We start from the raw sequence: 14,223 nt of genomic DNA on the forward strand, positions 1-14,223 counted from the left end.
CCTCCCTCCCTCCCTCCCTCCCTTCCTTCCTTGCTCCCTTCCTTTCTTCCTATAATTGATTGGCTAGTTGCCCATTTGTGTGCTGGGATAGAACTCAACTTCAAGCATGCTCAGTCATGTGCTCCACCACTGAACTCTAGCTCCAGTCCCTGACCTCAGTTTCTTCATCTCAGCAGAAATGGGCAACCTAAAAGCTGTTTAGCGACTTAGCGGGTGTGTTCCAAGCAGGCCATCTAGGTTAGAGACTGGCATATGTTAGTGGTGTAACCGTGGTCAAGACAGGCTCTGTTCCTGAGCTGCAGAACTTAGGAAGGACAGAGGGGCATCTGTAGCCACACCCTCAAGTCTCAAAACAGGTAGGGAGGGGAAATATTCTCACATAATGAGGCAGTGCCTAGTTGCTCTATGGCGCTCCCCTGGTGGGTGTGAACTGCCTAGTGGGGGAGCAAAGGTTAGCCCAATCTCTGAGTAAAACCTCATGGTCACCAAACCCTCAACTCTCCATTAGTTAGGGGCCTCACTCTGGCCAGACTCACTCCTGAGGTCCCCTAAGTGCTCAGAGCACTCAGCAACACAGAGAACTCCGGGCCCATCCCTCAGCTTCCAGGGAGGCAGGAGAGAGGCATGGTACCCAAGCCTACTTTGCAGATGAAGTGCAGAGACCCAGAAAGGAGGAGGGAGTTGTAAGAGAAGGACTAACAGGACCGGCTACCTGCTGGACCACTTGGCCAGCCCCTGTAGTAGCACTGAGAAGAGCCTAGGTGGATGAGCTGCCCATGGAACCAGAGTTTGGGTGGGTGTTAATCAGCCTCCTTCCCAGTATGGCCTGGCAGAAACTGAGGGTCCCAGGAGAGCATCAGAGCCAAGTCCCTGCCACAGCCTCCTCGCCTGGCTGTCTACCTCTATATTTATCCCTATAATGGCCTGGTTGCCTGGCAGAGTGTGGTGTCTTTTAAGCACAGTACCCGGTGCCACAGCTGAAGTAGAAAGTGGTTTATGTGCAGAGCTCCACGACTCCATCACCTTGTCCAGAGTGAGTGCCAGCCTGCTCCCGGGGCTGCATGCCACTTGGCAGGAGCCACACAGCCACCACAATGCACAGGAAAAGCCCTGGGAGTAGGAGTCTTGACTCTGAATCCCTCCTTCCCTAACAAGCAGGGATGTTGAAGTGGTAGGACTGAGGTCAGGATTCTTATATGGCTGGAGGGTGAGACAGGGTGCACCCTTTCAGCCCAGAGTGTCTAAGAACTCGTTATTCCAAAATCCCAGAGTTCAGCTAAGTATGGTACTGAATATCTTTGATCCCAGCTCTCAAGAGGAAAAGGCAGGGTGAATCTCTGGAGTTCTAGACCAGCCTGGTCTACATATCAAGGTTAGACCACCCACAGTCTAAAAAAAACTAAACCAAACCAAACTAAACCCCAACAACCCACAGGGCTAGAGAGATGTCTCAGCGGTTAAGAACACTTGTTGCTCTTGCAGAGAACCTGGGTTCAGTTCCCAGTAGCTCACAACCATCCATAATTCTAGTTCTAGGGGACCTGATATCCTTATCCAGCCTCTGTGGGCACCAGACGCGCACACATGGTGCATAAATATACATGCAGGCAAAACACACATACACATAAAAGAAATGACTTTTTTTTTTTTTTTGAGACAGGGTTTCTCTGTATAGCCCTGGCTGTCCTAGAACTCACTTTGTAGACCAGGCTGGCCTCAAACTCAGAAATCCTCCTGCCTCTGCCTCCCAAGTGCTGGAATTAAAGGCATGTGCCACCACCAGCTGACAAGAAATAACTTTTAGAAGTCCAAGAATTCCCAGGCCCAGGACATTTATGGGGGGTCTGTGATCCTTGGCTTCTGTAATACCTTCTCCCTCTTCCAACTGTGCCCTCTCACTTGCTCAGCTCCCATCCTGTACGTGTCTGTGTTGGGAATAACAGAAATAAGAAGCTGGGTGTGGTGGCACATGCCTGTATTCCCAACCAGCAGTCAAAAGGCTGGGCAAGAGGACTGCCGAAAGTTTGCAGCCAGTCATGTCTATATACCAGGATCTACCTCAAAACTCCAAAACAGAGAAGAAAATGATATCAGGCCCCATCTTTCTGTTCAAGCTAATGTTTTCACATTAGTGATATTGGGCTGGTTCTCCTGAGCGACCAGGAAAGCAGCAAGGAAGCTTTGTGGAAGGTTTTTGTGTCATCCCTCTCCCAGATCCACCCCTGCTTGTGAGTTTACAATCAGCCTGGTTTATGTAGCAAGCTCCTGTCTCAAAATCAAAATGGCTGAGTGTGGGGTTTGGTGTCTCGGTGCACAGGGCCCTCAGTCCAATCCCCAGAGATTCAAAAAAAAAAAAAAAAAAAGAGAGAGAGAGAATCATCCCCAGCATAGGATACCATGACGGGGAGGTGTGTCTGGGATAACAGCAGCTGGGTCCAGGAATGGGAACACGCAGACCTCCTCCTGGTATCCCTTCTCATCAGGTTCATGCTGCCTGTCACCATTGTCACCACTTCCAACAGCTTAGGTTTCTTTTGTCCACACCTAACCTCACGTAAGGAGTCCAGTAGGGCGCTTGTATCCTCCTTCGTGCTGACATACCAATTCCTGATCTTGGATCAGGGCAGCCACTCAGACAGTGCCACTGTGTGTGTCCTCCCGTGGGTCCTTTGTTGAACATTTGTGTTGGGAGTTAGCTTCCAGGCCCTGCCAAATGTTTCTCCTGTGTGGTTTACACCAAATCCCACTGCCTGTGGCAAACTATAAGAGTTCTGGCCACTCCGCACTCTTGGCAACATGTGATGTGCCAGCTTTCTACAGTTTTGACCATCGTAAGGATGGCGATGGGCCTGGTACATAGTTGTATCGCACTTGGTTCTACTAAGCTGAGTGGGGGAGTAAAAGGAGTCAGGTGGAGAAAGAGAGAGTGCATTCCAGGCAGCTGGACTAGCAGGTGCAGAATTGGGGATTCACAGAGAAGTATTATTGGAACCTCATATAGTAAAGAACATAGCCAGAAACAAGAGGGTGGGAGAGGGGACCGTGGGAGCCCTATGAGGGGGACTAGGTGTCGTCGTCCTGGGAAGGACAGGGAACCTCCAAGAGACTTGTGCCATTGTGAAACAGAGCTTTCAGTGTGTCCTGGCATTTTAATGGGGAAGAAAACAGAGGCAGGGGCTGGGGAGATGGTTCTGTCAATACAGTGTTTGTATGCAAGCGCCAGGTTCCTAGAACCCCAGTTGGAAAGTCAGGTAAATCCATCCCTGGGGCTCAACAGTCATGGTTCCAGGCCAGTAAGAAACCCCAAGGAATGACATCTGAGGTTGTCCTCTTGCCTGTATGTATATACACACACACACACACACACACACACACACACACACACACACACACACACACAGAGAGAGAGAGAGAGAGAGAGAGAGAGAGAGAGAAAGCGAGAATGAGAACGGGTGAGAGAGAGAGAGAGACACGCAAGCTCACGCACGAGAGGGAGGGGAAGGAAGGAGGGAGGAGGAGAGAAAGCGAGAACAGGGTCCCATCAGTCTGGAAGGTGGGTGCTTTCTGAGACTCAGAGAATGGTATCATGAGCAGTTATCATCAGCTTGGGAGCCAGAAGGCAGGAACCATTTAGGCAGCCATCCAACCTCCACTGTGGGTGTGGTCACATGGTCACAGGGCCTTGAGCAGGGGTGTCTGGAAGGTAAAGCTCGCTGTGCACTCTGGATGGGACTGGGACTCTTCTTTATTTCAGATTTGTCTCTGTTGGGGTGGCTATGTCCCTTCCAGCGGGCAGGCAGGGATAGCCTGGAGCTACTACACTTGAGAAGTTAGGACTCTATTTCCTGCTCCTCAAAGCTCAAGGTTGTTCGGATGGCTTACTGTCTCTGTAAACTTGGCTGGCCTATAGTGACCAGTTGTTTAGCCAAATACCAGTCTAGATGTTTCGTGGAGGTATGTTTAAGATGTGATTAACATTTAAATCAGGCTTTGGGCAAAGCCGATTATTCTCCGTGCATGGGCCTCATCCAGTTGATAGATGGCTTTCAGCCAGAGACTGAGCTTCCTTTAAGACAAGGTCTTGGACCTCAGGAGCACAATGTAGAAAAAAACCCTTCCTGTTTCCAGCCCATGCTGCCCTCTGAACTTCAGGCTTACCCCGAGTTGTGGTCCGATGAACTGATTCTTTAAAACCAGCCTTTTATTGTACAGATGCAGACATACTATCATCTCCGGAGAGTCCTGATGATGTGTTTGCCCTCTGAGTTCCTGGGCCTTGTCATCTGGGAGGATGACAATGCCCTCAGACCCATCCCAAGACTTCGGAGAACCTTGAGGACTTAGCAGTCCTAGGGGCCAGAAGGTGAGGAGTGATTGACTGGTTAGTTGAGGGTTCTAGTTAGTAGAAAATTACTATCTAAACCAAGCATGGCAGGGCTTGTATGGAAGCTAAGTGTCACACCCGCTTAACTAAGCCGCGTGCAGGCCAAGCTAGAGCCATCCCCAAGGTGTTGTCCCAGCCTCAGGTGCCCGCCTTCTTGCTCTCATCTTGGCTGCAGGTGGGCAGCTTCAAGATTGCTCTAGGGAGCGTGTTAGAAACCGCACCTGCCTGCCAAACCCGTGGTTTGTGCTTGGCTTCCCCCGCCTTGCCTGCAGGGCTTGTTCATACACGGGTTGTTAGGTGCCTCCCTAGGGCTTCTGATGGAGCAGGTCTGGGTGGGGCCAGATGGTATACTTCTGGTGCTTTCTGGGAACCATGCTTGGAGCAAGAAAAGCCTCAAGCTAAGAGCTGCTACAGTCCTTATAATGTTGTGCCCACCAACTGCTGAGGCGTCTGTCACCCTTAGGGTGTCAAAGCCAGGAAACCTCCAGGACTATTGCCAAATGTGCCAGTCTCTTATCAACTCGCTGGCCATATCCTCCACCCTTGGCTTAACTGACGTGGTGCATTGTGTCCACAGCAGAAGAGGGTAACACAGAACCTTGTGACTCAACCAGTTTCAGTCCCTTGCCCTCTTTGTTTGGCTACACATCACCTGGTTTTTTGGTTTTTGGTCTGCTGTCTCCACCCCAGAGATTAAGGTCCACTCTAATAGCGAATGTGCTTTATCTTAATCCTTACAGCAACCCAGAACATACCTTGTTGCCTTCGATATTGCAGAGAGCAAAACTAAACGAGAGAGATTAAGTAAGTAATACAGCTGAGGTCACACAGCAGAGGAACGGCAGAACCAGAGGCTCACACGCAGGATACTACGTCCAGGGTCTGTGCATTTAACTGCTACTTGACACTGCCCAGAGGATCAGATATCTGTGTGACTGTCACTAGCAAGGCTTTGCAACTTCGCCCCTTAGAGTTTGCATCAAAAAAACCCCATTATATTATATATATATATATATATACATATATATATATATTATATATATATTCCAAATACTAGGTTGGACATGCCATGGTGTGGAGGTCGGAGGACAAGCTCAGGTGTCTTCCCCTTCTACCTTGCTGGAGTCTTGGTCTCTCTATTGTTTGCTGCCGTGTACACCAGGCTAGCTGGCCTGCGAGCTTCTGGCGAGTCTCCAGTCCCTAGCTACCATCTCACCACAGAAGCACTGGGCGTATAGTCACACACTGCCACACCTACCTTTATATGGTTCTAGGGATTCAAACGCAGGTCCCCATGCTTGTGTGTCAGCCCCCCCCCCCCCGGCTGAGCCATCTCTATTAGCCTTGAGCATGCTGTTTTGACAGTACCTATGGCTTCCTACTAGGAGTGCTTGTTGGTAGTCCCACAGGGCCTCCTGTCCCTAGAGTGGTCACAGCTGAGAGTCTTGGGCCTGAGCACCTGCTACTGGGCCCCTTTAGATCTCTCCTTGTCTGCCTTCCGCTCTTGTCTCTGCCTGAGTCCCCTGCAACCTATTGTCTCCTGAGCCTGCTTCACTTGGCATCTCCTGTAACTACCACCTCAAAGTTGGGATTCTTGCATCTGGCTCAGCTACAGAGTCCCCTCAAACCACATCAAGCTCCTATGCTTGTCAGTGGGCCTGGGCTCCATCTATCCCTTACCCATTCTTGGGCCTCCGCTGTTACACATGACCCTTGCATCCCTTTCTCATCTTTCAGAGGGTTATGAGATCCAAGGCTGGAGACGTGGCTTTAGCTTCTAAGTGATGCGGGTGAGCAGCCTGCTTGCTGGGTTCCTGGCTCTGGTGTGTTTACTGTGCTTGCTGGGTGTTGGCAGTATCCAGACCTGCATTCGTGCCAGGGGTCAGGGGCCCCCTTGAGAACTCATAATATGGAAGCTTCTGGAGGAATATGTAACAGAGTTGTCGGTTACCCTGATCGACTTAAACAAGTGCTGCGGCGTGGACACAGAACACATCGGCTTAAGTGATTGTGGCCGACCTCTGAGAATGCTGATAACGTTCTCTTCGGCCAATGGAACCCCAAGTGCTAAAGGCTCGGAGCAGGTGGGAGGTGGGCACACTTGAAATCAGACTAGAAGCCAGGGAAGCTTGGCCGAGAACTTGGGAGAATGGCTTGCCTGCGTGAAAGGAATCAGCTCAGCCTGGCTCCCTCAGCCTGGCGTGATGCAAGGACTTGCGATCCAGAAGCGTCACATCAGAAGATTCTGTGATGGCGCCTGACTTACATGATCATCGCCCCTCTGGCTGGGCAGGGGAGAGCTACTGAATTAGGCATTGCTGCGAAAAAGATCGTGCAGCTTGTCTGGCCACGGCAAGGGACGTGGAGGCAGGAGGCTGATGCTGGCTTCAGCCAGGAGTGGGAAGAGGCTGCCCCATGGGGTATGGGGGGGGTAGGGGCGGGGTGCACAGGGAGTCATTGGCCATGAATGACTAGAGTTCTGTCCAGAACCACAATATTCTACATGTGTAGCTTAGTTCTGATGTCACCAGAGTCTACCCGTCTTTCAAGGGCAGGATGCCTGGTCTGGGTGGGAATGGCCACAGTGGGAGCTAACCTTCTATATGTTTTAGACAGGGTCTCACTGTATATAGCCCAGTCTGCACTTGAACTCATGACCCTCCTGCTTCTGCTTCCTGAGCGCTGTACCACCTCTACCTGCTCTTCAGCCCTGTTACTACAATCCTAGGATAGACAAGGAATGTTTGTTGAATGAATGTGTGACCAGTGACAGGTCATTTCCAAGCCCTGCCTTCTGTTTGCCTCAGTTAAGCTCATCTAGAAATGGGCCGACTGGTTTTGCATCCCCAACTCCAAGCTCTTTCTCAGGGGCCTGTGCCCACACTTGTGCCAAGAGTCCTATCATTCTTGGGAGAGGCTCTCGCGCTGCCTGCACCCCCTCCTCCATCCCCAAACCCCAAATTACCTGCAGATGGTGCTGTCCTGGAGCTTTTCCATCTTGCCCAATGCGCTCACAGACCCAACCCCCTCTTTAATGACACCTTGCTGCCTTCTACTGAGGGAGGGGAGGGGGCTGGCCCAACCAGGCTGTGGTTTCTGTTTCCATTGCGTCAGGCCTCAGGGTCCAGATCCCTGCCCCGCTGCCTGCTGGGCTGGCACCAAGGGCCACTCTGATCCCTGCCTGTTCCAACCTCAGACACCATGTGCTCCCCATTTCGGGGATCTAGAAGCTTCCTGCCAGAGGGTGAGTTGGGGATGGGAGCCCTGCCCCTGGCTGGGGAGGAGTCCACTTCCCCGCCCACTATTCCCAGACTGCTGGTTTTCTTCAGCTGGGGCTGGAGCCGACTCAGGTGGAGTTGTCCTGGGCTTCCCTGGACCAGGCAGGCCCTCATGGCCTTGCCCTCAGCTAGTTAGCAGTGGGACGCTAGTGCAGTAACAAAGGAAAGATTCTGGGTATGGGGACGAGCAGGTGACTACTGTGAAGATGTGTCCTCAGTGCGGTCATGTAAGCTTGGGCCTTTGTCCATTTGAGGGGAGGGGGGTTCATGTGGGGCCAGGTCCACATGTGTGCTACACCAGAATGTATGTCTGGCCCCTCCCATATGGGGGGCAGAACTCTGGGCTATAAAGGTCCATGCCTAGGATCCATGAAATCTGTTATAGAGGGGCCAGTGTTGCAACAAAGAGGTGGGTGAAGGCCACATGGCAGGGGTATGTGGATAGGGTGGTGCCAGAGGAGCTGAAGACCTGGGTTCTGGATCCTGGTTTAAATGGGGAATGGGGCCAGCCTATGGGAACAGACTTGATATCCCACCTGCTTGGGAAACTGAGGCAGGGGATAGCAAGTTCAAGGCCTGCTGGGCTGTAGAGTGGGATCAAGGCCAGCCTGAGTAACTTAGTAAGATCCTGTCTCAAAATTTATATATATATATATATATATATATATATATATATATATGAAAGAAAGAAAGAGGGAGAGAGAGGAAGAATGAACAATTGGGTACATTCTTTAGTAGCACATTTAGCTTGCATGTAGTGGGCCAGCACACACGCACATACGTACATATGTACGTACATACATAATGGACTTGCTTGGCAGCTTTAGTTATAAGCCTACCTCTTGGTCCCATGCTCCCTGGTTTGGTGGGTTCCCAAGCTGTCTCTTCTTTGCCCAGTATCCTTCCCCAGGTGAGAAGGTCTGCATTGGCTTGGGCATCGAGAGATGGCCCCTCGAGCAGCCCTTGCTGCTTACTGGATGGTGACCCTGGACAGTGTTTATCCGCTTTCTGTTCCTGCATTTCCTGTATGTAAAGTAGGGTGCTGATCTTGCCCATGCTCACCCCAGGCAGAACAGGGGCCCCCGTGGACACCTTTGATGCCCACTGGCCAGCTGAGATTTGCTTTCCAGCCCCGGCTGCTTCTATCACAAACATGGCTCCTCGGCCCTTTGTGCAGAAACTGATTTTTTAACCAACAAGAATAAATCCTGCCAGAAAATTGCAGTGCTGTCCTGATGCTTTGGGAACTGCGATTGTAATGAGGTTCTAGGGACAGGGACAGCCAGTAGGAGGGGGAAGCTGAAGACTGGCTTCTTCACTCTCCATATCCCCTCCCTGCCAGGAGGTCCCTGGGCAGGCACTGTGTCCTGTCTGCAGGGTCCCTTAGGAAGCCGGCACTGGGGAGGGGCTTCGGTCTGTAGTAGATCCCTGTGGCGTGGTCTTTCCTGGTCTGCTGTGGGACAGCAGCGGCTGCTCCTTAGCCTAACAGTCTGCTGTTTCAGGCAGAGTGAGCGTTTGAGAAGACAGGAAGCCAAACATGGCAGTACATGTAATCCTAGCACGCAGCAGACAGAAACAAAGATTATGAGTTTAAGGACAGCCTGGGCTACGTAGTGAGATCCTACCTCAAGAAAGGGAGGTGGGGGTGATGGTTCATTGGTTAACGTTACCAGTAGATTTAATAGCCTTTGCTCATCCCTGGGCTTCGCTCCTTCCAGGAAGGAAGGAGCTGATTTACAAATTGTTCTCTGACAAGGGTGTTCACCTACCCATACCCCTTACAACAAACAAACAAACAAACTGATACCAACCTTTTTTGGTTTTTTGAGACAGGGTTTCTCTATGTAGCCCTGGCTGTCCTGGAACTCACTCTGTAGACCAGGCTGGCCTCGATCTCAGAAATCTACCTACCTCTGCCTCCCAAGTGCTGGGATTAAAGGTGTGCGCCACCACTACCCGGCAGATACCAACATTTTAAAGGACTAGGAGACAGCCCATGTGCAAGCATGAAGACCAGAGTTCAGATTCCCTAACAGTCATGTAAAAGACCTGGTGATGTGCACATGAAATCCCAGGGCTGCGGAGGATGGTGGGTCAGTGCAGGCAGATCCCTGGGACCAGCTGGCTGGCTAGTATAGCCAGATACTCCCAAGCATCCGGTGAAGATGCTTGGGAGGTGGCTCAGTGGGTAAGGGGTGCTTGCTCTGCATGTGTGAGGATGTGAGAACTTGAGTTTGAAGGTGCAGAATCTATGTAAAAGGTCAAGCGTGACTGTGGGTGCCTGTAACTCCAGCATCCAGGGGCAGAGACAGGAGGAGTCCCAGAGCTCTCTGGCCATCCAGCCTAGCCAAAATGATGAACTTGAGAAAGATCTTATCCCCAGGGAGTAAGAGAAAAGAACAGCAGAGGAAGACGCCTGGCATCTTGTTCTAGCCTCTGATTGTGGGCCCTGGAGTATGCACTCCCAAATTCATGTGCACAGCACACACAGCAAAGGGGAAAGTGGTTGAGGAAGACACCTAGTGTCAACCTCTGAACTTCCCAAAGGTACACACAAGTGAACACACACACTCATAAAGCCCTGCTTCTGAGACTTGCCGTCACCCACACTGTGAAGCCCCGCTGCCAGAGTATACACCCAGAGGGACCTAGGTGTATACAATCCCTGTCACTGTGTTTCAGCTAAACCAGGCTCATAGTATCTCTTGCCCCAGAAGTGACACTGGAACTGGAATGTGCTCAGTAACCCATGCATTGCTCAGGAGAAGCTACTGGCAGGTCTCCCACAAGACTGAGGTAGAAAACAATGTTGTCCTACCATACTCTAAGGTGGAGGGCTACAAGACCCTTCCTGGGGAAGATACTGATCAAGAACTCATTGGACAGTGAGGGGAACAAATATTAGTGTCGCTTTTATGAGGCATTTGGATACTAGGCTCATTACCCATGTTAATGCACAGGCATACGTGATCTCAAAGAACCAAGGTGGGACATTGTGTTGGCAGATAGGAAATAGGCACAGAGAGCTTTGGGCTTGTCTTCAGGCCCAGTGACAAAGGGGTTCCACAGCTCCCTACCCCCATGGAGATAGTCCTCCCACTCCTGCATGTGGACACCTTGTCCTCTGAGGAAAACAGAGCCACTAGCCATTAGCAGTGTTAGTGCCTCAGTAGGAGAGGGGTGTCGGTCCTTAGTAGAGATTGGAGAAGTCAAGGGTGCCTGGGAGGGTCAGTTCTGTGCTGAAGACAAGGATTGACTCGGGCAGGATATCATTGTTCATTTGCTGGTGCACACACCCTTCACATAGGCTCCGAAGCTTTCTGTATCCCAATCGTGGGCCTGGGATGGAGATGTGGGAGGAACATAACAGGCGGTGAACAAGGTCCAGTGTTGAATAGGTTACCAGAAGTTCACTTCCTAGTGGCTAAAGCAACAAAGAAAACCCAACCCGTCATAGACACTACTGATGCTAACCCATGCATTGCTCAGGAGAAGCCTTAGTTTTCTGGCACCATGCACGTAGGATACCCATGTCCACTGTGATGCCCTGTGATCCTACATGGGCAACACAGGGGTCTGTGTATAGCCCATGAACAAAGACTGAAGGCAGGGAAAAGGCACCAAGGTGGACCATACAGTCTCTATAAGAGACTTCATATTCCTTCCAAGTCTCTTGTATTTTCCCTCCAACAAGCCNCCCCCCCCCCCGCCCCACACACACTGTCTGCCATCTTACCACCTACTTCTTTGTTTTATTTTGAAACGGAGTCTTGCCCAATCCAGGTTAAGCATCAACTCAGCCTTCTGCCTCAGCCTCCTCAAGCTGGGATCACAGGCTTATACCAGTATCCTCAGTCTCTACCCAGTTATTGAACGTCAGTGAGGCCTCCCTGTGATGAGGTAGCACAGGAAGAGTATCTGTTCCCTTCTGACACTCATTCCTGTTCTCCAGACTGCCAGGAACTGTTGCTGCTGCCGCCACCAACCCCCATGGCCTACATTCCGGATGGGGGTGCTCCTACTGCTGGGGCCATCCCCTTGGGTTCTCAGTGCTGTGTGTGCAAAGTGGAGCTGTCAGTGAGTGGCCAGAACCTGCTGGACCGGGATGTCACCTCCAAGTCTGACCCTTTCTGTGTCCTCTTTATTGAAGACAACGGCAGGTGGATGGAGGTGAGGCTATGTGGCAAGGACTGGCTTTGCTGTGGAGGGGCTCCTCTTAGATCCAGGGAGTGCCGGGGTCCATGGGATGAGGGCTGGTGGTGGAAGATCACTTAGAAAACTGCCACCATTTTTTTTTTTACAATTAACCTTTATTTTAGGTATATTTAAAGTATTACTTAAACTAGGTGTGGTAGAATACATCTGATAGTCCAGCTCCGAAGCAGGAGGACCACAAGTTCCAGATTAGTCCTGGTTAGGCAATCAGTCCCTGTCTCAAAAAAAAAAAAAAAACCCTTAGAGAAATAAAATAATTACTCTAAAATATATTTCTGCCTCGGTGTGGTAGTGTGGTGACACACACCTTCAAAACCAACACAAGCAAAGACAGGTGGATCTCTGTGAGTTCCAGGCCAGCCAAAGCTACATACTGAGAACCTGTCTTCAAACCAAACCAATACAGAAAACACTTTATCTAGCGATATAGCTAGACTTCTGTCTAAATTATGACCCACAAATACACACTCAAATCATATTTATTATGCCCTAATAGTTTATGTGGCTCCAGTCAGGCAAAGCTTCTGTCGTTTGGCACAGACTTGCTTCCTGTGAGTGAGCTTTCTGCCTTGTTTCTGGCGATCACTCTGTTGGCCAGAAGTAAAGAGAAATAAGTTGCTCCGTTTTGGGCCCCAGAGGTGGCTTGATGCCCTGCTGTGTGACCTCAGGTGAACTACTGCCCCTTTCTGGGCCTGTCTCTTTGGTAAACCAGGGCTTTTATTTTTCCCTCACCTACAGTGGGTAACTTCAGAACTGGGAACTTCTGAGCTGGAAGTCCGGCCCGAGGGTTTGGAAGGACTGCGGATCAGGAAGGTTACCAAGAAACTCGAAGTTTTCCTGTTAGCAGCCTTTAAAACTTGCTTTGATTCCTTACAAAGGAAACCGTGTTTGTTGTCTGTCAAATCAGATTAGCTCCAGGAAGACAACCTAAAGGACTGTAGGCCTGCCTACCAAGGAGAGTCCCTGTTCACAGTTCAGTGTCTCATCTTCCAGAGCCTTCTACATGCATGTATATTTCCCAAAATATCTATTAGCAGTTTCATTATATGTAGCAGACGGTAATCTAGAACTCTTAGCCCTTCCCCTTCCTAACTGCTGGGATGACAGATTTGCAACCCCACTGAGTTCCCGTTTTTCAATTAAATATTGAGCCAGACAGAGGTAGGTGCTTACTGCATGCACACACTCCAGTTTACAAGAGTTTTCACAGATATTGGCTCTTGTGATGAAAAAAGAAAAAAGCAACTTATTTTAAAGGAGCTGGGATTGTTGACCAATTTACAGAGGGGAAAGTGAGCCCTGGGGCATGTCAGGTTTCTGTGTCATCCAGGGCGTTGCTGATATAGCCAACAGAGGGAGATGTGACAGTAGGCTAACCCAGGAGTCCAGGGACAGTCCGGGCTTATAGTTATGGTCAATTTCCCTGCTCTGTCTCCAGAACCATGCTCCTCAGGGAGTAATATCTCCCCAATTTGTGACATATCCTCCCTAATTTCTGCTGAAAATTAGTACACACAGGCTAAAAATAGTCTGGGTCAAGGCTTCTTCCGATCCCGCTGCTACTCCTGCCCTTGGAAGCCTGGATGGAAGGAAAAACCAACCCAGCCCTGGTCTCAAAATAGATTGTCACTCAGGGCTCTGCTATGTGTGTTCCAGGCCAGGAGGTGGTTCCTGCCCCTACTACCATGTACCCACGATGCCCAGCCCTGCCCCCACCCGGGCTTTGGTGCCCATAGCAAGTGGGCATGCTAGATTGGACAAGTCCAGAATTCTATACAAGGCACAATCGCCTCTGCTACCCAAGGCCTTGGCCTCACCCGGCTCTGCCTCCTCTGTTTCCTCTTAGCAGCATGCAGAGTGTGCTTTTGAGAACAGGGTTTTCAGGCTGGCAAGATGGCTCAGCAGGCAAGAGCACTGACTGCTTTTCCGAAGGTCCTGAGTTCAAATCCCAGCAACCACATGGTGGCTCACAACCACACGTAATGAGATCTGACACCCTCTTCTGGTGCATCTGAAGTCAACTATTATACTTACATATAATAATAAATAAATTTCTGGGCTGGAGCAAGCAGGGACTGAGCGAACAGAGTTGACCCAGAGCGAGCAGAGGTCCTAAGAATAAACACATACATAAAATAAACAAATAAATCTTTAAAAAGAGAGAGAGGGAGAGAAAAGGGTTTTCTTAAATAAAACATAGGAAATCCACACAGTCACAGGCTTTCATTTTACAGAGGAAAAAGCAGGCCCAGAGCTGGGCGTGGTGGCGCACGCCTTTAATCCCAGCACTCGGGAGGCAGAGGCAGGCGGATTTCTGAGTTCGAGGCCAGCCTGGTCTACAAAGTG

The 14,223-nt window shown here is 50.4% G+C and overlaps 1 protein-coding gene across 1 annotated transcript in view; it reads left to right on the top strand.

Moving 5' to 3' along the window:
• Cpne2 (copine 2) overlaps nucleotides 1-14,223 on the top strand; it is a 37,991-nt gene that overhangs the window by 3,730 nt on the left and 20,038 nt on the right. Inside the window, exon 2 of the mRNA XM_021169647.1 lies at nucleotides 11,615-11,832. Coding sequence (XP_021025306.1) covers nucleotides 11,653-11,832 — 180 coding nt within the window. The 5' untranslated portion in view covers nucleotides 11,615-11,652. The remainder of the gene's footprint in view (nucleotides 1-11,614; nucleotides 11,833-14,223) is intronic.

This window comes from Mus caroli, chromosome 8, assembly GCF_900094665.2.
Source record: "Mus caroli chromosome 8, CAROLI_EIJ_v1.1, whole genome shotgun sequence".
NCBI classification, from domain to species: Eukaryota; Metazoa; Chordata; class Mammalia; order Rodentia; family Muridae; genus Mus; species Mus caroli.